This window comes from Drosophila persimilis, unplaced genomic scaffold (genome assembly GCF_003286085.1).
Source record: "Drosophila persimilis strain 14011-0111.01,24,50 unplaced genomic scaffold, DperRS2 tig00002035-arrow-arrow-pilon, whole genome shotgun sequence".
Lineage (NCBI taxonomy): Eukaryota > Metazoa > Arthropoda > Insecta > Diptera > Drosophilidae > Drosophila > Drosophila persimilis.
In genome coordinates this window covers 5,388-29,291 of record NW_020825618.1, presented here as the reverse complement: position 1 = coordinate 29,291, position 23,904 = coordinate 5,388, and the positions used below count along the sequence as shown (strand labels likewise).

Here is a 23,904-nt window from a genome sequence, read left to right as displayed (position 1 = left end):
TTATATATAGAGCGTTCTCATAATGAAATCATTATAATATTCGTATTTTATAACGAATATCACGAAGAATATTAAATATTTATATTTACAACAAAATTTCCTTTCGAAACATTAATAAGAGGCAATTCTAGATGAAAAAACTTTAATTATTTTTTTATGCTAGACATTCCTCAGTATTATTTGATTCAAAAAGGACAAAAAAATATATTTTTTTTTTTCTTCGTTCTTCTCACACAAATATATACAACAATGAGAGATAATGCGTTTCCATTTAATATCAATATTATGAATATATATATATATATATCCAATAATATACAATATGCTTAAAAATTTCGTAAAATTTTTAAACAACTTATTTAGCATAGTCTTACAACCCTCAACCATATGTAGTCCAAGCAGCACTATAAAATTAATTAAAGTACCAAACAGCATGGACTGCGATATGCGTTCAAAATGTCGATGTTCATGTGTCCTGCAGTTCACACGATGACGCACAGTTTGCTGCGTTCTTCATCGACCCATGAGCCGAGTGATCCACCGCTTAGAGTGATTAAAATTTGTTTATTCATTTATTTGTCAGATATGTCTTTATTGAAAGAAATTAAAAATACACCATTTTACTGGCATATATCAATTCCTTCAATAAATTTTAGTTTTATCCTAAAAGAATGTTGCGAAATGTCTTAGTTTTATATAAGCGATATATTACCATATTGTTAAATAATATAATATGTATTTTGGCTTGTTTGATAATTATCAATTTATATAAAAGTATTAACCTGAAATCAGGTACAACATTGTACTTTTTAGGCTGTTGCATTAACCAATGTATGCCCATAGCTATGATGGACAATACATATTCGCAACGCGTGCATACTATGGTACATATGCACACAGATTTTATAAATCAATATTATTGTAATAATATCATCAATATGTATTTATATATTAATTGCTACACACATAGAACACAATGTTATATGTATAGCTACTACTAAATGAGTATATTGGCAATATAATTAATATAAACATATAATATATACAACTGAATATATTTTATTTTACAATTATGATTTTATAAAAACATATTTTGTTTGGTAAATTGGCAATATATATATATTTTTGTTAACGGTAGAAACATACAATAATGATCCTTCCGCAGGTTCACCTACGGAAACCTTGTTACGACTTTTACTTCCTCTAAATAATCAAGTTCGGTCAACTTTTGCGAAACAACCGTAACACGCAAGGCGTCACAGTGATCACGTCCGGAGACCTCACTAAATAATTCAATCGGTAGTAGCGACGGGCGGTGTGTACAAAGGGCAGGGACGTAATCAATGCGAGTTAATGACTCACACTTACTGGGAATTCCAAGTTCATGTGAACAGTTTCAGTTCACAATCCCAAGCATGAAAGTGGTTCAGCGGTTTACCCGGACCTCTCGGTCTAGGAAATACACGTTGATACTTTCATTGTAGCGCGCGTGCAGCCCAGGACATCTAAGGGCATCACAGACCTGTTATTGCTCAATCTCATTATTGCTAGACGCAATTTGTCCATTTAAGAAGCTAGTGTCCTTATAATGGGACAAACCAACAGGTACGGCTCCACTTATATAAACACATTCAAACACAATAAACATTTTACTGCCACCATGAATGAAGGCTATATAAGCTTCAACACCATAATCCTGAAGATATCTATTTAATATATTTGAGTCTCGTTCGTTATCGGAATTAACCAGACAAATCACTCCACGAACTAAGAACGGCCATGCACCACCACCCATAGATTCGAGAAAGAGCTATCAATCTGTCTTACACACTTATGTTCGGACCTGGTAAGTTTTCCCGTGTTGAGTCAAATTAAGCCGCAGGCTCCACTCCTGGTGGTGCCCTTCCGTCAATTCCTTTAAGTTTCAGCTTTGCAACCATACTTCCCCCGGAGCCCAAAAGCTTTGGTTTCCCGGGAAGCGACTGAGAGAGCCATAAAAGTAGCTACACCCAATTGCTAGCTGGCATCGTTTATGGTTAGAACTAGGGCGGTATCTGATCGCCTTCGAACCTCTAACTTTCGTTCTTGATTAATGAAAATATCTTTGGCAAATGCTTTCGCTTAAGTTAGTCTTACGACGGTCCAAGAATTTCACCTCTCGCGTCGTAATACTAATGCCCCCAAACTGCTTCTATTAATCATTACCTCTTGATCTGAAAACCAATGAAAGCAGAACAGAGGTCTTATTTCATTATCCCATGCACAGAATATTCAGGCATTTGAAGCCTGCTTTAAGCACTCTAATTTGTTCAAAGTAATTGTACCGGCCCACAATAACACTCGATGAAGAGCACTAATGCAGGTTTTTAAATAGGAGGAATATATAAAAAAATACAAGTACTTAATTATATATAAGAACTCCACCGGTAATACGCTTACATACATAAAGGTATAGTACTAACCACAATTGTAAGTTGTACTACCCGTATGAAGCACAAGTTCAACTACGAACGTTTTAACCGCAACAACTTTAATATACGCTATTGGAGCTGGAATTACCGCGGCTGCTGGCACCAGACTTGCCCTCCAATTGGTCCTTGTTAAAGGATTTAAAGTGTACTCATTCCAATTACAGGGCCTCGGATATGAGTCCTGTATTGTTATTTTTCGTCACTACCTCCCCGAGCTGGGAGTGGGTAATTTACGCGCCTGCTGCCTTCCTTAGATGTGGTAGCCGTTTCTCAGGCTCCCTCTCCGGAATCGAACCCTGATTCCCCGTTACCCGTTGCAACCATGGTAGTCCTAGATACTACCATCAAAAGTTGATAGGGCAGACATTTGAAAGATCTGTCGTCGGTACAAGACCATACGATCTGCATGTTATCTAGAGTTCAACCAATGTAACGATCTTACGATCGCTTGGTTTTAGCCTAATAAAAGCACACGTCCCATAAGGTCCGTGTTTTAATTGCATGTATTAGCTCTAGAATTACCACAGTTATCCAAGTAACTGTTAACGATCTAAGGAACCATAACTGATATAATGAGCCTTTTGCGGTTTCACTTTTAATTCGTGTGTACTTAGACATGCATGGCTTAATCTTTGAGACAAGCATATAACTACTGGCAGGATCAACCAGAATAATGTTTTCGTTTCGTGCGCATACGCTCACATATGTAAATATTTGACAACTCAATAATACTTTTGAAAAAAAAAAAAATAAATAAATATTTTTTATCAACAGTTTATGAGAATTTGTTAAACGATTGTGGCCATTTTTATATAGCATTCACATTCGCCATTTTTCTCTATATAAATATATATATTTTATTATATACATTTTTTTTTCGTTCAAAAATATCTTTTTATTTGCACTTAATATATTATCACACGTATATAGGCTTAAACCAATATTAATTGTGTTTAAACTATGTATTTTGACAACAAATTTAAAATTTATCCAATTTCGTATGCGTTTTTTGTGATATACATTAAATAAAACCAAACACATGAGTTCATGTGGAATGGAATTTATATATTTTGGCAATATTTGAATTTGCATATAAATCGCTTTGATTATATATGCTGGTACATTGTTGAAATGGCACTCATACAATATTTAATCATATAAGACCATTTCCAAAAATTCACGATAATAATTCGAAACAGAAATGATATATACTAAATAGTATATATCTTGGTTAGTTTCACTATATTATCTTTATTAAGATCAATTTGAAAACAAATATCTCCTATTAAACACTACTTTGAGTATAATGACAACATATAATAATATTATATACAATACTGTACCAAATATTGTATACAATACCGATGGACATCAACTGTCCATCATGTATAGGTTTTCTGCCACGCTTTCCGCAAATCGGGTATTTTTGCTTTAGAGTGCCTCTTAACAATAGTTTCTTTTCGTATTTTAATAAAAAATACAATACTATCACTTCAAAATTATTCATATATATTAAGAAATATATATATATTCATATAAAATACACAGACATTGCCGGCTAAGTATATTCCCCATATCATATGAAATAAATTAATAATTTTTCATTATAAAATTTTCATATGAAATATACCATGCACGAGACTACCACTCCCTATATAGGTTTTCTGCCACGCTTTCCGCAAATCGGGTATTTTTACTTTAGAGTGCCTCTTAACAATAGTTTCTTTTCGTATTTTAATAAAAAATACAATACTATCACTTCAAAATTATTCATATATATTAAGAAATATATATATATTCATATAAAATACACAGACATTACCGGCTAAGTATATTCCCCATATCATATGAAATAAATTAATAATTTTTCATTATAAAATTTTCATATGAAATATACCATGCACGAGACTACCACTCCCTATATAGGTTTTCTGGCACGCTTTCCGCAAATCGGGTATTTTTACTTGAGAGTGCCTCTTAACAATAGTTTCTTTTCGTATTTTAATAAAAAATACAATACTATCACTTCAAAATTATTCATATATACTAAGAAATATATATATATTCATATAAAATACACAGACATTGCCGGCTAAGTATATTCCCCATATCATATGAAATAAATTAATAATTTTTCATTACATTCATCATTCATTTACATGAAAGATATCATATCAGCTGGTATCTTTGCTTTAATTTCACATATACACGTAATATATCTATTTATATTAAATACATTTTTATATTTTCTATATTTATAATCGCATTATGATTATGCTATAATGTTATATTATATATGAGAAACATTCCCATATCCATATCCATATCCATATAAAACCTAATATTGATATTTTATAGCACACCTCGGCGTTATTTGTTATTTTTATTCATTATAACACAATTTCAAAAATATACATATATTTTTGTAAATATGTATATAAAATATATCATTATATTTTCTCTATTCAAAATCAAATCATGCTCATGTTATAATTTTTAGGATATGGTGAATGTTTCCCCATATCCATAATATTGTCATTTTATATACAAAACTATTTAATTCTTGCATTTATATCACATATCATTGAATTCCAATATTAGAAATACTTCCAAGTTCCACATACGATCACTCCAAATATACATATATTTGTACATATGTATATAAAATATATCTTTATATTTTCTGTATTCATAATCAAATCATGCTCATGTTATAATATAACATATAATATTATCACATTTTATATACCAAACTATTTAATTCTTGCATTCATATCACATATCATTAAATTCCAATATTAGAAATACTTCCAAGTTCCACATACGATCACTCCATGCTTTTTGCATTCATATTATTTCATATATACATTCACATTTGCACATATGCATATACACTATGTTTCGTGTGTTCACATAATACAATTTTTATAAGTATCATTTCATATGTAATTAAGTATAACAAACTTATAATATAACATTATATTCATATTCAAGCCAACGTAATTTATATAGGATAAATAATTTATCCATATTTATATAAAATATATTCTTTTTAATATATATATATATATATATATTACCATTTATAGGTATATATTCATATAAATATATAAAAATAGTTTTCATATATAAAGAATAAATTTATATATATCGAATCATCAAGCAAAGGATAAGCTTCAGTGGATCGCAGTATGGCAGCTGCTCAACCACTTACAACACCTTGCCTGTTACAAAAGTCGTTTACAATTGATTCTAGGCTTTGTCATTGTATTAAATAATGTTTTTATATGCAACTAGCGCGGCATCAGGTGATCGATGATCCTCCCAATTTACTATGTTACAAATTACATTGGCATCACATCCATTGTCGTTTATAAAATAAATTATAAACTTTTAATGGTTTAGAAGCCATACAATGCAAATTGCCCCTTATTTATCATTGCAGTCCAGCACGGATACGACCTTAGAGGCGTTCAGGCATAATCCAACGGACGTAGCGTCATACCACTGTTCGCTCGAACAAGTATTGTGCCATTGGTCCGTACCTGCGGTTCCTCTCGTACTACGCAGGAATGCTTGCGCAACAACGTTTTGTCATTAGTAGGGTAAAACTAACCTGTCTCACGACGGTCTAAACCCAGCTCACGTTCCCTTGCATGGGTGAACAATCCAACGCTTGGTGAATTTTGCTTCACAATGATAGGAAGAGCCGACATCGAAGGATCAAAAAGCGACGTCGCTATGAACGCTTGGCCGCCACAAGCCAGTTATCCCTATGGTAACTTTTCTGACACCTCTTGTTAAAAACTCTTTAAACCAAAAGGATCGATAGGCCGAGCTTTTGCTGTCCCTGTGTGTACTGAACACCGAGATCAAGTCAGCATTTGCCCTTTTGCTCTATGTGTGGTTTCTGTCCGCACTGAGCTGGCCTTGGGACACCTCCGTTATTATTTGAGAGATGTACCGCCCCAGTCAAACTCCCTACCTGGCAATGTCCTTGAATTGGATCATACCTGAGTAATTGGAGTTATACCAAATTTTCAAATTGAAAATACATAAATGCATTTTCTCATTAAAGAATTTGTTTGCGATTATATAACAAACTCGTGATACTTTGATCAAGAAGCTTGCATCAAAACCCAATACCATAAGATATAATAAATATATCCGTATAATGGCTAGGAAATGATACACGTTCCATTTAATCAAGTAAGTAAGGAAACAATAAGAGTAGTGGTATTTCATTGTCGATACCAAACCGAAATCTAATATCTCCCACTTATGCTACACCTCTTATGTCTCCTTACACTGCCAGATTAGAGTCAAGCTCAAAAGGGTCTTCTTTCCCCGCTAATTATTCCAAGCCCGTTCCCTTGGCTGTGGTTTCGCTAGATAGTAGATAGGGACAGAATGAATCTGATCTCTCAGCTTTATTTTACGTGGCGGTTCCTCAGGGAGGGATTTCAACCACGGCGTCTAATGTTTATTTGCAGCTTAGCCTCGATTAGTGCGATATATTTACATATATCACGCCATCACGCACCACCGCTACATACGCAGGTACCTGGTACAATGCGCCAGTTAGCGCCCCTAAAAAGTAGCTATAGCTATGTACATAGCGACTCTTCTGGTACCAATTGAAAGTATCCTGGTCGGGCATACAATCCCCCTTGGTGAGGGGCGAGGTGTATCTAACACGTCTTCCGATCTATGGGTCTCGGCACCCGGTTGAGAGCGCAACTCCACGAGGAGCCTAGCGGCTCTCCCCGCGTAACGTTTGGGTATCAACCACAGCCACCACGATACTCCCACTAGGGGGCCGACCTCAATGTGCAGCCTTGGAACTGCACAACCCGTGGTACCGATCTTAAGGACTCAGCTCGATCCTCCCTTTTAGCCCCGACCGGCCTGGATAGGGAATCCACCCAGCCCGTGCGCCGCTTGCGCATTCAGCAGCTGTTGTCGCCTGGAGAACGCCAGTCCGGCGAACCTGTCGAGAGTCCGCATTCTCTCCTGAGAAGCCGTCACATCGGAGAAGGTCCAGTCGCCCTCCGTGTACTGCACTCCAAGTCCATCGAGGTCTCGCAAGTCTGTATAGAGGGGACAAGCACATAGGAAGTGCTGCCAATCCTCGCGTTCTGCGCCGCATAGACATGCTGGCGTGTCGCTAAGGCTTCTTCCATGCAGAAATGCATTGAGCGATCCGTGGCCCGTCAGCAGGAACCCAGCGCGCAGCGTGAAGCCAAACCTTCGTTCGCTGAAGACGAAGCCTGCGTTCGGGATGAAGCGGTGCGTCACCCGTCCTGGGGAGTCACCATCATCCCATCTGCGTTGCCACTCGCACAACAGGTCTTCGTCTAGTCGCGCCATCTTCTGCTTCCAGCTAAGATTTGCCAAATCTTCGCCGTACAGCCAATCGCTCTCCTCCAGCGGGTAGTCACGCTTTAGTTTGAAGCTGATTGCCAGGCGTCTGGCAACCAGATCAAACGGGGGGGCTCCAGCTAGTACTTGCAGCGCCATGGTGGACACTGTTCGGCATACCGGTAGGCATCCAATCAGGACGATCCTTTGGCACGCAAGCAGATGCCTCCTGGCAACCACTTGCGTCGTCGTCACGACAGACCAAACCGAGGCACCAAATAGTGCACAGGGCACCATGAGTCCGGCATATATTGTCCGCTTTGCGCGGGGACTGAGTCCCCAGTCGACCCGCAGTACGCGCGACAATGCCCCTACGACTCCGGTCAGCTTATCACGCAAGCCCGTGGTGTGCGGGAGAAAACTCAACCGCTCGCCGACCGTGATGCCTAGGTACCGATACTTGCACTTATATGGCAGGTTTGCTCCAGCAAACCGTACCACTGGCGGCCGTCTAAGTATGCCTTTGAGCAGCATGATCGCCGTCTTGCTAGTTGAAACGGCAACGCCGACTTCAACTCCCCAAGCGCCTACGATGGACATTAACTCACCTCCTTTTTGTTCGAGCTCTGATCGGGCATTCCCTTCGATGAGGAGGAGCAAGTCGTCAGCATACGCGCTGAGCGCACCAAGGGGCTCTAAGCGCTGGAGCAACACGTCCATTAAGATGTTCCATATAAATGGACCACTTATGGACCCCTGCGGGCAACCTCTTGTCACCGGAACAGTGGCTACTCCATGCCTACTGACGATGCTCGCACTCCGGCCGGAGAAGAAACTTCGCCACAAGCTTGCTTCTCGGCATCCCAGCTCAAGGAGGCGGCGTAGTGCAGCATTCCACTCAACGTTGTCGAAGGCTCCCTTGAAATCCACGAAGACTCCGAGCACGTATTTCGACCGGCTGGCCGAAACAGTACTCACGACGTGTTTCCAAGCATCCTCCACACAACGTCCTTGGCGAAAGCCAAATTGCCATCTGCAGCCATCCGGAATGGTGTCCTTCAGACGATTCACCATGATGCCCTCAAGCACTTTGCCCAGCACTGGCAACAGACAGATACCCCGATATGAGGTAGGATCGGTCCGGTCCTTATTGGGTCCCTTCAGGAGTGGAACCACCCTGGGATGCTTCCATTCCGTTGGGAAATACCCTGTCTCCAGGCAGCGGGAATACATCGCTGTCATGTGCTGAGGGATGGCACGCCACAATGCCTTGCAAATGGCACCTGTGATGCCGTCCATGCCGGGAGAGCGTCTGCTCTTCAACCTGGCGACGCATGCATCAACCTCGAAAGCTTCGAGGGCCGGTGGAGCCTCGATCGGGATAGCAATGTGTGCATTCGTCTCCGCAACAGGAAAGAAGTTGCGAAGGAGCACACCCGCACAGTCGCGCCATGTTGCGACCAGCCTACCATCCGTTCGAAGGCATCCAATCTCCGTGCTCTTTTTGCGGCCTCGGCAAATCCTGTAGACGTGCCCCCATGGATCATCTCTGTTCTCTCCCACGAAGCGTCGCCAGTTGTCTTCCTTCGATCTCAGGATGAGCTTCTTGTACTGCGCTGAGGAGATCCTCAACGCGAGCACAAGTTCCTCTGCTGCGTCGGTCTCATGCCGACGAGCGTCCTGGAGCCTTCGCCTCAGTCTCCTGACCTCTCGGCGTTTGGAGTGTAGTTCGGCAGTCCACCAAACTACTTTTCTCGCGGCTCTCGGTGTGCTGCGTCCCAGCACTCTGTCGCACACACTGTGCACTACAGAGCGCAGTGCAGACACTTGGTTGTCCAACGGCGATTCGGTGATGTCTTCCGGTAATTCGGCAATCTCCCTTACCACTTCCTCCTCGAACAATCGCCAGCGCGCATTGGAAAGCTTCCATGACGGCACAGGAGCAATGGGCTCAACTGTGTCGTTCGGGTCAGTCGTCACCACAACATGGATCATGTTGTGATCGCTGGTGTCCCATTCCTTCACTTCCCAATCGTATGTGGCCCACATAGTCGCAGCTTGGTTGACGATTGTTACATCGATATCGCTTTGACCTCTACGGTTATCGAATGTAAACACCCGACTGGCTTCATTGAGCACGCCGGCTCTCATCTCGGTTATCCACTCAGACAGCAGCTCACCCCGTGCATAGTTAGCTTGCCCCCGATTGTGTTCGGAGAGCTTGCTAAACCACGCTGGGGATACTGCGTTCGCGTCGAGCCCAAAGATGACAGGAGTGCGGCTGCCCAGCAGCAGCACCGCATCTAAGTACCTGAGGTACGGCGCCAAGTCGGTGTCGAATTGGCAGTACACGGAGCATAGGAAGATTGAGCCGAATCTTCCCGTAACTCTGACGCATACTCCAAAATCCGTGGTAAGGGTCTCCATTGGCATGCAGATGGCGTCCGGTTCGTCGACGATGATAGCAGCTTTTCCTCGGCGGTCCTGGAAAACTCGCATTCCAGAAGGAAGGCCGGTAATCCGCCCTGCTCCATCGACGTACGGCTCCTGGACCAGTGCGAACTGACGGCCAGAGCTGCGCATGATGGCTCCGAGTTCCATCACAGCCGCTCGGCCACGGCCACAATTAGCTTGGATGAAGCTAAACATTAATGTCTAGCTTGCACCCTCGCCAGTACCGCTCCGTAGATCGGGCACGCCGCTGACAGCATGGAATGTGCTGCAGGGTACCCCTTGAAGCGGCAGTTGCGGCAGTCCACGGGGTTGGGACACCGTGCAACGTTGTGGCCGTTCTGTCCACACCGGTGGCACACGTTCTCCTTTAGGCGACATTGCGACACCTTGTGGTCGAAGACTGCACATCTGTGGCAGGCGTATGTTCTGACCAAGGAGCGGCAGCGGCATCTAAACCACTTGATGTATACACATTCGCGCAACGCCTCCTGTGCCTTTGCGTCGACCTCTAGCGTCACGTTGATCGTGGCGCCGTCGGTGACCGACCAGGGTTTACTGCCCAGGTGAACCGACTTTTTGAACTCCGCGGCAGTCATGGTCTCCTCCAGGTTCTTTGTGAAGAGCTCCTCCATGAACTCTTCCGGTGTTATGGACGTGTCCACGTCGTACACCACGACCTGAGGCTTGGTCTCCGGCCTCTTCTTGACCTCCAATCCTGATTCGGTGAATTTGCTGCTGGCCACTACCTTCCTCAGTTCTCTCACTGAAGGGGTGCGAATAATCGCTCCTCCGCTCTTCAGCTCGCGAACCTCGTGGACGCGGACTCCAAGAGTCGGCACCACGGTCTTCTTAACTCTCTCCACAAGCTCCTTGCTGGTCTCCTCCGGGTTTTTGCTCTTTATTAGAGCAGACCAGGTATCCCTAGGCTTAGGGATCGGTGCAGCGACGGCGCTCGGTGCGGGCAGGCCTGGGAAGGCTGTCGCATACGCAGCGGTTGTGACGGCAGTGGTGCCCGTGTGGGCAGCAGCAGCGGGTCTCGGTGGAGGCGGCATCCTTGCCCTCTCCTCCAGGCGCACTTTTTCCCCAGCCAGGGCCATGACCAACTCGTCATACCGGTTGGTCGCGACGAGGATTTCCATTGAGGCCTCGGGCGGCATCAGCCCCTTAAGGACAGCCTTGCTCACCGCCATCCTTATCGCAGACATTTCTGCGATGATGGCGGAGTAGCCTGCCGCGACAATGTCAGTTGCCGGGCATGTGGCAGCGGTGGTGGCAGCGGTGGCGGCAGCGGTGGCGGCAGCGGTGGCGGCAGCGGTGGCGGCAGCGGTGGTGGCAGCGGCGGCAGAAGTACTGGCAGCGGTGGTGGCAGCGGCAGCGGCAGAGGTGGATGGAGCCTGCTCAAAGGGGAGCGACGTTGGCGGCGATCTCTCGGCTGGGATCGGCCGCTCTCCAGCTAGCCCAATCCCAAGCCCGATCTTTTTGGCTCCCTGTTTGGCGGCTGAGGACTTCGGCCGACCCCGCCTGCGGGCGGGAACGCTCGATGACGAGCTCGCCCCTACACTAGCCACGCTAGTGTCGCTGGCGTCGGCCTCCGTCTCTATTTCCATAGCCCGGCGGGTTGTGGCTACCTCTATTGGCGTGACTCAACTAATCGGCACTTAGTGGAGACTCGAACCAACGTCTCAGCGGAGACACGAACCGAGACGAACCCGCGACCCCGCCGCTCTTACGTAAGAGTCAACAAACTGTCGTGAATTTTCTGTTTTGAAATAGCGAAAAAGAGCAGAGGCACAATTTATAAATAAATAAAATGAAAATGTCGGAAAGGGAAAAACAAAAACACAAATAAAAAGCAAAACAAACAGAAGCGGTCGTCGACTGAGAGGCAGGAGACCCGCGACTGGCTGATTTGGTGACGACACCGACTAAATCTTAGCCCACTGAAGCCCATCTGTCGATGACGAAAGGATCAACTTCTAAAACTAAGCCGAATCATCGTTTATTTCTATACGGATGTAGGGACTTCAATAACCATTTCAATCACATACGGCATCTCGGAGAAATCGGCTTTTTTCCCCATCGGCTCTTGGCTGAGGGGCATGAAGATGGCCACCAGGATGGCTATGAGCAGACAGATGGCCCCGAACAGAAAGGGAGCTGCTACAGGATGCTCCTGATCCATGTCGGCGAGATAAAATATAATGCCGAACACTCCCGGTCCAAGGCTATTGCACAGGCTGGACATCGCATTGATCATGTCCTGGACCACCCCTTGGCTCTCGGAGTCGTAGTAGATACATGCATAGGCACTCAACGCGGGAAAGCTCATGGACCCCAGGGCGGCCACAAGGCCCGCCGTCCACATAATCCATTTCTCAGTGCCGAAAGAGTACAGAAGCAGCTGCAGCATATTCATGCCCAAGCCCACGAGGATCACTCGCTTGGCTCCGAGGGCTCGAATCAGGGAGCCCAGAGCCAGGTTCATCGCGATGCTAAGGATGGCAATGAAGGCGATCAGAACCGAGAGCTCCTCAAAGTCAAAGCCAATCCTGAGCTTGAGGTAGGCGAGCATACAGGAGTACTCGCCGGCCGCGGGCAGCAATAACAGAAATAGGATGAGGCACAGCAGCTGGATGTTCTTGTCGGACCCCATCATCCGCAGGCTCCCGAAGGGATCCAGTTGCCTCCAACTGATCCTGGTGCGCAGCTTCCTGGGCAGACTCTCGGGGACGGCCAGCCAAACAAACAGCACATCCACCACTGCGATGGTCGTGGCGAAGAATACCACCGTATTGATTCCGTACATACTCATTAGTATGTTACCCAAGGCCGGAGATACGACCAGGCTGGCGGCAAAGGTGGCGGACAACATCCCGTGCGACCGCGAACGCTCCTCTGGCGTTGTCACATCCGTTATATAGGCAAACACCACCGAGAAGGTCACCCCAAAGACGCCGCTGAGCGAGGCTATCACGAAAAACCACCAGTTGTGGACGAACATCAACGGAATGGGCAGGCAGCTGAATGTCACCGTCACCAGCAGCAGCAGCTTGCGTCCCCAGATCTCCGAGAGGGCTCCGATCAGCGGGGCCGAGAGGAACGAGAGTGTACCCTTGATCCCCATGACCAGACCGTTCATGAGGAACGGCTCGTCCGGAAAGGTTTCCTTCAGCGTGGCTATCATAGGCATCGTCAGGAGGCCCCAGGCCGAGTATTCCAGTAATATCACAATCAGAGTGTGAGTAACACTTGCCTTTCCGATCCCGTGGCCAACGGTTGGACCCTTTTTCAACCCGAAATGGCATCTCTGGGGCGGCATGGTCTCGACTAAATGGCGTCCGGGGTCCATCCAAGATCAATTTGCATGCTCTGTACATTTGAAACCGTGGCTTATATGGTTTGCAGGGTGTGGCAAATACACAGATTACAACTTTTTCCGGCCAAGATTACATTTTATTTGCTTAACAGATTCTGGAGTTTCCTCTTTACTCCGTTCCCGTTAATGGTTTCATCTCGTCAACTATTCCAGAGGACTTGTATACCTTTTGCTTGTCCACATCCTCCACTAGTAATTTGGCTAAAATAATGGCCAGTAGGACGCTTATGGCCCCAGCAACAAAGGGTAACCCATTTTGGCTGCTGTGCTTCCCATTCAGATCCCTGTTGAACGCATAGAAGAGGATCCCAAAGACGGCTGGTCCCAGGCCCTCGGAGAGCTCCATCATGCCAGCCATGATGCCCTGAACAGCGCCATGATTCTGGGGATGGGAGTACATGGATGAGAAGACGGTGCAGGCGGAGGCCCTGATGGTGCCGGTGGCCGCCATTATTCCGGCCATCCACATCATCCATTTTTGGCTACCGAGCCCGTAGAGTAGTAGCTGGCACATTTCCAGGACCAGGCCCGAGATGATGGTACCCTTCGCTCCCAGGACGTTTATTAGGAGTCCCAGCGTGACATTCGCCGCAATGCCGAGCACCGCCACAAGGCCAACCAGCACGGACACTTCCACATTTCCAAAGCCCATATTGAGCGTAAGGTAGAGTGGGACACAGGACTCCTCGCCCGCCTCGGGCCAGGAGGAGAGCACAACAATCAGGCAGATGCGGAGCAGAGTCTTGTTTTTGCCCAACATTCGCAGAGCATAAAATGGACTTTCTCCAACCCATGCAATGTCCATGGCATGCTCCTGCTCCTTCAGCTTGGGCAGACTTTCCGGCAATGCGACCCATATAAACAGGATGTTCATCAGGCCAGTAGCTGCAGCCACAGACACGGCCACAGGGAGTCCATACTTGTCCATTAGGAGGCTGCCCAGTGCCGGTGAGAGCACCATGGATGCAGCATATGTGGCCGAGGTCAGCCCATAGGCCTTCGAACGCTCCTCCTGCGAGGTAACATCGGCCACATAGGCCAGGACCGTCGAATAAACTGTGCCAAAGAGACCGCTGAACATTATCATGGCAAAGAACCACCAATCCTTGATGATCATCATCGGAATGGGCGAGTAGGTGGTCACCACGGCTATCAGCATCAGCGGCTTGCGTCCCCAAATGTCCGAGAGGGCGCCCATCAGCGGGACCGCGATGAAGGCAAACGTTCCCCTGGTCCCATAGATCACGCCGTCGATGAGGAAGGCTCGATCCGCAAACCTCTCGTTCAGCTTCACCATCGAGGGCACGGTCAACAGACCCCAGGAGAAGTAATGAACGAATGTCACGATCAGGGCATGGCTCAGACGCGGCTTCCCAATACCCGATTGCGGTATCGCACCGATCAGGCGTTTCTTCCAATTGGATCGAAACATTGCCAACGAGTAGCGAGAAAAATGGCGTAGGGAAAACTTTACAGATCTAGTCGTAAATGCAATTTTCACGCCCACATTTGCTTGTGTGTTAACCCATAAATATGGCAGTGCTGGCGATTTAGACGGGCTAATAAATACGGGTTTGGGGCATATTTCCGTCTGAGAGAGAGAGAGAGAGTGCGGTTTTAAGCAAGTTCGTGGCTGAGAAATCTTTCGAATTCCACCCATTATAGTTATTCATAAAAGGTGAAATGAAATTATAACCTTTGCAAAGAAGGAAATGCCTGAATCACACACCAGAGAGTAAACAAATATATGTACATACAATAGCCCTCTTCTATACGGACCGGATATTATTGGGACAGGACAGAATGCTGACTCTGCTGCTGCAGATCGAATTCTGATGCCACACTCGATCAACTTGGGGATAGAAAACAAATATTTGACGGCCTAAAATGCTTGCAGTGCAAAATTTTTCATCTTTGAGCTGAATCATAGCACCCATACAACGGGTGAAATGCTGACTCGTTTGCTCACTTCCTGAGACGCTAGAGCACTATAGGAGAAAAAGAGACGGCTGTAGTGGCTCAATTTCCGTCATTTCGGCTGTGCAGTGTCCAACACTGTGCCTTCAACTTCCGTTATATTGCACTCGTTAAAAATACACCCAGAGAGGGGGCACATTCTGCGTGCATTACTCACCTGCAATGAGCTCTCCCGGCTGATCCTGCAGCAGAGCGGTCGGCGGGGGCGCTGGCGGCGGCTCAGCAGCAGCAGCAGCAGCAGCAACAGCAACAGCAACAGCAGAAATGACGCTGGGGGCAGTGCTGGGTGGCGCCGCCTCGGCAAAGAGCATCTTGATACGCAATTGAATCTTACCGACTCTCAGCTGCTGTTGCTGTTGCACTTGTTCGAACGGGGCACCGATCTCGAGGTGACGATATAAAGCATAAATTTTGGTTTTATGCTCGAAATTGCAACCGTTGACGTAGTTGGCGGCGTATTTACGCAACAGTGGCGCCGGCACGGAAAGACGTGTCTGGCCAAGTGGTGCTCTTCCTGCTGCTGCTGTACCGCTGCCGAGAGGATGATCGTAGGCGTGGTCGCTGACGTCACTGCCGGCAGCGACAATTTGAATAGAGGGACACTCGCGCAGATAGTCTAAAAATAAGGCAAGGCTCTTGCTCCGTACGCTGTACCGTAATTTATTGGTGGTGCATGTATTAGTATTGGTATGCTGCCGATGGGGATGATGCTGCCGCTGCTGTTGACTTGACCTTTGCTTCTGATTTCTGCGTTTTCCTGCGCAGAGCTTTTTGTCGCTGTTCCCGTCTCTGCCACTGCCCCTGATGTGGGCGGCGGTGCAGGCGTCACAGCTGATGATGCTGACGCTGCCTGCTGTTTCGGGCTTCTCACCCTCACCCTCACCCTTGCCAGAGCAAACGATTTTCGCTGTAATGCCCGATGGGTGGGAGTAGGACCAGCCCTTCGCCCAGATCGATTTGTCGGTTATGAAATGGATGCAGCTCTTTTCGACTCCTAGATGCGCCAGCGGCGATCGGTGGGACTTCTGCTGTTTCTCAGCTAATGCTGCTGCACTTTTTTTCGGTTCCTGGCTTTTCACATACACATTCAGCGCATAGTCCGTTAGCATAATTATTTATGCACTTGCCATTTTAGTGCCCCGCACACACACACGCCGCACACTGGCAAACGCTGCACTCTCTCACTGACAAACACAAACAAAAATCAAGCCGCACGGTTAACTTAGCACTGAAAAATTTCCTTGCAACTATGTTTGCACACAATTGGACCGACCACTCGAATAAATTAATAATATAAATTATATTATACCAATAGCTCTCCTGCCATATATCTGCTATCGCGGACTTGTCGATAAAATATACGGTCTGACCGCCAGAAATATACCAAATTTAAAAAATATACCGTAAATATACTGACGAACTCAAGTTCTTTTGTACAAATTAGTCGTTTTTGATATTCCATCGAATATTATTAGCTAGATAGAACACTTAGCCATGCCCACATAATTTTATCCAATTAATGAAACTATTTTCTACTTTACTGGCTTAATGTTAATACTTGCCTTTATTGGATGTTGCGTAAAAACGGTTATAGCGAAAATGGGCAACAAAAAAAACGAAGAGGATAGCCGCTCATATTGCTCAATTTAGAGATTCCGTTGAATAATTCTGGCTACCTAAAACCCTTAGTTCTGCCCACATAATTTTAGGCCGTTTATGAATAAATTTTCTTCAAGATTGGTTAGTTTTTAATCTTTGCTTTTATTGTATTTTGGCTAAAACAAAACTTAAACAAAATAGGTTAGCAAAAAAAAAACAGTCGCAGTGTTGCCGGTATTTGAAGACATGATGCGAGTATAGGCTTTTGTGTACCCTATTTCGTTAATTTCATATGAAGATTCTGTTTTCCAAACTGTTTTTTAAACGTAATTAAAAAACATTTTTTCTCAAATTGATACGTTTTAGACATATTGATGAATATGATTAGGGTCTTTTAAATATATCTCGATCCCGACACTCATTCTTGGTCTCTGTAGAAAGACAATGAGCTGCAAAATATCGTTGAAATAGGTTTAAAACAGAGACTACATTGTTTTTTGCATTAATTGGAGCCTGAAATGACAAACATTTTCTCAATTCTACAACATCCTTTTACCCAGGGTATGCAAATTGAATGTTGCCAGCAACATAAGACGTAAGAAAGCGTAAGTAAGTTGGGAATGTTGGGACATTGTTGAGCTGAAAAGGGACATTGTGGCGAGGAAAAAAACATCAAGGAAAATCCCAAAAAAGTCCCACCTAACTTGAGCGCCAAGTAGAAATTGTTTGAAAGTGAGTGAGTGAAAAGTATTTAAATTCAATATACACGATACACTTAAGTACGATTTGAGAGCGAAAATTCAAATCCGCCCTCCGTTTTAACCTGAAAGCGCGCAGAAATGTTGTTCAAAAACTAAAACTATTCAGAATAGGAGTACTTTTCGATTCCGATTCGCTTTAAATGTAGACTTCCTTTATTGACGCATCGCCTTAAACAAGTTTTAACTAAGAATTTCCAACCAACACACAGACCAACATCAATTAGGCAAACAAGCGCAGCTCCTCACGCGCCTCAATGGTCTTTGGTGGCTCTGGTGTTTCGAATTCGCCCAACTCGGCATCATAGTAGAGGGCAGCGCGATATGGACGCAGCTCCCAGGGCACCTGCTGCTCCATGGTGGTCAGCTGAACGCCCAGATCCTCCAGAGTGGGCACATCGGGCAGGACCTTGTCGGTGATCCCTTCGCGCTCAATGCGTTCCGGGTGAAGACCACCAATGGGCGCACCGGGGCAGATGAAGCTGGTGAGCTTGGCCTTCATCAGGAAGGTGGGGTCCCAGCGCATGTCGTAACGCTGATAGCCCCAGCGTTTCTGATCCTTGCGCATCAGGCGATGGAACCAATCAACCAGCTCGCTCAGTTGATACCTCTTGGGCCTGAAGAACACACAGATTACAGCGGTTCGCATTGAAGTACTTCGGATACCTACCCCACAGCCTGGTAGATGCGTCCAGCGGAATCCGGCTCCTTGGCAGCGTTAATGATGGCCTGAGCCACATCCGTCACGTACACGGGCTGCTTCACGGTGCGCTCTCCCTTGTGCCAGAGCGGCATCGAGCGGAACTGGCGTCGCCAGATGTGTGCATAGTAGCGCAAAAAGCGGTCCTCCGAGCCGTAGATGTCGGCTGGCCGAATGATTGTGGCATTGGGGAAGGCATCACGCACGCGGAGCTCTCCCTCGTATTTGCTCCTCAGCCACTCACTGCCGCCCTTAACGTACAGGGGCTTGGGATTGGCCTCCACGTTTAGAGACGAGAGGTGAATGAATCTCTCCACGCCAACCTCGCGGCAGATCCTTTAAGAGGGAAAAATTCATCATTGAAGGGTTTCAATTCTCCTTGCGACACCCACCTGGCGATCCGCTCAGCACCAGTAACATTGACATCCTTGAACTTGAAGTTCTTGGTCTCGAAGTCGCGGCCAACCAAGTTGATGACCACGTTCGAGTGCTTGACAGCATTGCGAATGGAAGCGGCATCCTCCAGATTGTAAAAGTGGAACAGCACCTGGCCCAGATCGCCGGTGACTTTCAGCCGGATAACCTCAGAGTCCTCACCGCGATAGGGCAGGATCATTTGCGTGCCGGACTTTCCCAGCTTGTTGCACACATAGCGACCCACAAAACCGGTGGCTCCAAAGACGGTGGCCACGATTCCGTTGAAGCTGCTGCGTCCGCCCGTGCCGCGCTTCATGGCAGCCGGATTGATGGTCTTCAGGGGGCGTGGAGCATCCTCAGCGGCGGCGGCATAGCCCCGCAGGCAGAGCACGCCCACGACACCACTGCCATGGTGTTCTACAATCGGGAATAAACAACGTTAGCAAAAGGAACTGCACTCCACCATTACATAATTTTCGCCAGACACTTTTCTACTGGCTAGCCGTTTCACTTACTGGCCACCTGCATGTTCCGGGTTAGTACTATGGCGGCCATATTGCACCGCACTTTACCAAACTAGAGCAAGTAATTCCCAATTTCCTAGTTTTAAGGCAGATTTTTATTGTTAAATTTTTTCTTGACAAGTACGGCCTGCAGTGTGACCGCGGATTTATAAATATACGGTCCGACCCCCCAGAAATGTACCGAAATATACCGTCTCATTTAAAAGATATACCGTAAATATACTGACGAACTCTAGTTCTTTTGTACACAGTCCTCGTTTTTGATATTCCGTCGAATATTACTAGCTAGATAGACCTCTCAGTCTTGCCCACACAATTGTATCCTATTAATGAATTAATTTCCTACTTGACTGCTTTGATTTAAATACTTGCTTTTATTGGATTTTGTCTAAAAAATTGATCAATTTTGATATTCCGCTGAAAAATGCTGGCTTGACCCTCAGAAATATACTAAGCAGAGAAAATCCCAAAAAAAGACCCACCAAACTTGAGCGCCAAATAGAAATTGTTTGAAAGTGACTGAGCAAAAAGGATTAAATGCAATCCATTGGAATAAATGATGCACGGAAGCACGATTTGAGATAGCGAAAATTAAAAAAATTCGAATATTCCTTGAAAACAGCTTAATGGTAAAAGGACAGTCACACGTGATGGTGTCGGAGGTGACACGAGTCCAGAGGAACCATTGGAAGGATGGTCCTAACCATTTGAGTATTGCTCTCTATCTCTCTCTCTCGATGCTTGATTCCCCGATTCTCAATTAAGCGCATTCCACGCTCACACCAATTGGTGCCACACCCAAAGTGTGTGGGAAGCGAGTGAGTATAAGGAGCAAAAGGATCGCCTCGGGGATTTAATCTGAAGAAATAATTATAGTCAACGCCATTTCGCTTTGGCGCGCAGCTCTACGAAGAGCGCCGTCTGTTGATGGTAACATGAACTAACTTATCGATAAGTTAATTGTATGACCGTTCGCTGTGAATGTCACAAATTTGGCGCACATTTTCAAATTAAAATCTCATCAAATTCCACCAATGGCCTTGGCATGGTTTATGTGTTTATCAACACAACTTTAATTACATTACTCTTGTACAGCTTAGTGTCAACAATTCGTAAATTACTCTGCAGCTTACGTCTTAATTTATGAATATTTCTTGCATCACCGGTGGTGCCAGGCGTGTCCCACTTTTCCAACTAAAGCCAAAAGTCAACCCCGTTGACTTTTATCTCCAGTACGTGCTGAAATTGCAATTACCATGCCAACATTGGTTCGTCTCGGAGAGAATTCTAAGACCAATGAATAGTATATGCCCTTTTGCCAACTTCTCCTGCAGAGCAGCTGGCAGTTGCCTTTGAACTATATTTCTGCAAACATCAAACGGATTCTGGTTGAAAATATTTTAATCTTAAACACATGAGTTCATGTGGAATGGAATTTATATATTTTGGCAATATTTGAATTTGCATATAAATCGCTTTGATTATATATGCTGGTACATTGTTGAAATGGCACTCATACAATATTTAATCATATAAGACCATTTCCAAAAATTCACGATAATAATTCGAAACAGAAATGATATATACTAAATAGTATATATCTTGGTTAGTTTCACTATATTATCTTTATTAAGATCAATTTGAAAACAAATATCTCCTATTAAACACTACTTTGAGTATAATGACAACATATAATAATATTATATACAATACTGTACCAAATATTGTATACAATACCGATGGACATCAACTGTCCATCATGTATAGGTTTTCTGCCACGCTTTCCGCAAATCGGGTATTTTTGCTTTAGAGTGCCTCTTAACAATAGTTTCTTTTCGTATTTTAATAAAAAATACAATACTATCACTTCAAAATTATTCATATATATTAAGAAATATATATATATTCATATAAAATACACAGACATTGCCGGCTAAGTATATTCCCCATATCATATGAAATAAATTAATAATTTTTCATTATAAAATTTTCATATGAAATATACCATGCACGAGACTACCACTCCCTATATAGGTTTTCTGCCACGCTTTCCGCAAATCGGGTATTTTTACTTGAGAGTGCCTCTTAACAATAGTTTCTTTTCGTATTTTAATAAAAAATACAATACTATCACTTCAAAATTATTCATATATACTAAGAAATATATATATATTCATATAAAATACACAGACATTGCCGGCTAAGTATATTCCCCATATCATATGAAATAAATTAATAATTTTTCATTATAAAATTTTCATATGAAATATACCATGCACGAGACTACCACTCCCTATATACGTTTTTCTGCCACGCTTTCCGCAAATCGGGTATTTTTACTTGAGAGTGCCTCTTAACAATAGTTTCTTTTCGTATTTTAATAAAAAATACAATACTATCACTTCAAAATTATTCATATATACTAAGAAATATATATATATTCATATAAAATACACAGACATTGCCGGCTAAGTATATTCCCCATATCATATGAAATAAATTAATAATTTTTCATTATAAAATTTTCATATGAAATATACCATGCACGAGACTACCACTCCCTATATAGGTTTTCTGCCACGCTTTCCGCAAATCGGTTATTTTTACTTGAGAGTGCCTCTTAACAATAGTTTCTTTTCGTATTTTAATAAAAAATACAATACTATCACTTCAAAATTATTCATATATATTAAGAAATATATATATATTCATATAAAATACACAGACATTGCCGGCTAAGTATATTCCCCATATCATATGAAATAAATTAATAATTTTTCATTATAAAATTTTCATATGAAATATACCATGCACGAGACTACCACTCCCTAAATAGGTTTTCTGACACGCTTTCCGCAAATCAGGTATTTTTACTTGAGAGTACCTTTTAAAAATAGTTTCTTTTCGTATTTTAATACAAAATATTATACTATCACTTCAAAATTATTCATATATATTAAGAAAAATATATATACGCATATAAAATAAACAGACATTGCCGACTTAGTATGTTCCCCATATCATATTAAGATTAGAAATTAAATTAATTATTTTTCATTACATTCATCATTCATTTACATGAAAGATATCATATCAGCTGGTATCTTTGCTTTAATTTCACATATACACGTAATATATCTATTTATATTAAATACATTTTTATATTTTCTATATTTATAATCGCATTATGATTATGCTATAATGTTATATTATATATGAGAAACATTCCCATATCCATATCCATATCCATATCCATATAAAACCTAATATTGATATTTTATAGCACACCTCGGCGTTATTTGTTATTTTTATTCATTATAACACAATTTCAAAAATATACATATATTTTTGTAAATATGTATATAAAATATATCATTATATTTTCTCTATTCAAAATCAAATCATGCTCATGTTATAATTTTTAGGATATGGTGAATGTTTCCCCATATCCATAATATTGTCATTTTATATACAAAACTATTTAATTCTTGCATTTATATCACATATCATTGAATTCCAATATTAGAAATACTTCCAAGTTCCACATACGATCACTCCAAATATACATATATTTGTACATATGTATATAAAATATATCTTTATATTTTCTGTATTCATAATCAAATCATGCTCATGTTATAATATAACATATAATATTATCACATTTTATATACCAAAGTATTTAATTCTTGCATTCATATCACATATCATTAAATTCCAATATTAGAAATACTTCCAAGTTCCACATACGATCACTCCATGCTTTTTGCATTCATATTATTTCATATATACATTCACATTTGCACATATGCATATACACTATGTTTCGTGTGTTCACATAATACAATTTTCATATGTAATTAAGTATAACAAACTTATAATATAACATTATATTCATATTCAAGCCAACGTAATTTATATAGGATAAATAATTTATCCATATTTATATAAAATATATTCTTTTAATATATATATATATATATATTACCATTTATAGGTATATATTCATATAAATATATAAAAATAATTTTCATATATAAAGAATAAATTTATATATATCGAATCATCAAGCAAAGGATAAGCTTCAGTGGATCGCAGTATGGCAGCTGCTCAACCACTTACAACACCTTGCCTGTTACAAAAGTCGTTTACAATTGATTCTAGGCTTTGTCATTGTATTAAATAATGTTTTTATATGCAACTAGCGCGGCATCAGGTGATCGATGATCCTCCCAATTTACTATGTTACAAATTACATTGGCATCAC

At 42.9% G+C, this 23,904-nt stretch overlaps 1 protein-coding gene, 2 non-coding genes and 2 pseudogenes across 3 annotated transcripts; all 5 read right to left on the bottom strand.

Annotated features, from left to right (window-relative positions):
- Positions 1-373: 373 nt before the first annotated feature.
- On the bottom strand, positions 374-552 carry LOC113567164. The gene has a single exon (XR_003409363.1). It is a non-coding gene; the product is annotated as a 5.8S ribosomal RNA (ribosomal RNA).
- A 596-nt stretch (positions 553-1,148) lies between these two features.
- LOC6603699 lies at positions 1,149-3,143 on the bottom strand. The gene has a single exon (XR_048216.2). It is a non-coding gene; the product is annotated as a small subunit ribosomal RNA (ribosomal RNA).
- Positions 3,144-12,291: 9,148 nt separating this feature from the next.
- LOC6604505 lies at positions 12,292-13,873 on the bottom strand (annotated as a pseudogene).
- On the bottom strand, positions 13,772-15,179 carry LOC6601811 (annotated as a pseudogene).
- A 2,934-nt stretch (positions 15,180-18,113) lies between these two features.
- Positions 18,114-19,745, bottom strand: LOC113567163 (NADH dehydrogenase [ubiquinone] 1 alpha subcomplex subunit 9, mitochondrial-like). Its single transcript, XM_026994338.1, has 4 exons — positions 19,629-19,745; positions 19,089-19,530; positions 18,667-19,032; positions 18,114-18,613 (listed from the first exon to the last, which is right to left on the bottom strand). The coding sequence occupies exons 1-4, from the start codon at positions 19,666-19,668 to the stop codon at positions 18,220-18,222; spliced, it is 1,242 nt and encodes a 413-aa protein (XP_026850139.1). The 5' UTR covers positions 19,669-19,745; the 3' UTR covers positions 18,114-18,219.
- Positions 19,746-23,904: the final 4,159 nt, after the last annotated feature.

Coding starts and splice junctions, on each gene's coding strand:
- LOC113567163 (XM_026994338.1), bottom strand. CDS start 19,668: ATGGCCGCCATAGTACTAACCCGGAACATGCAGGTGGCCA. Junction 19,531..19,628: donor CCGGAACATGCAGGTGGCCA/GTAAGTGAAACG, acceptor TCCCGATTGTAG/AACACCATGGCAGTGGTGTC. Junction 18,614..18,666: donor CGCATCTACCAGGCTGTGGG/GTAGGTATCCGA, acceptor TGTGTTCTTCAG/GCCCAAGAGGTATCAACTGA.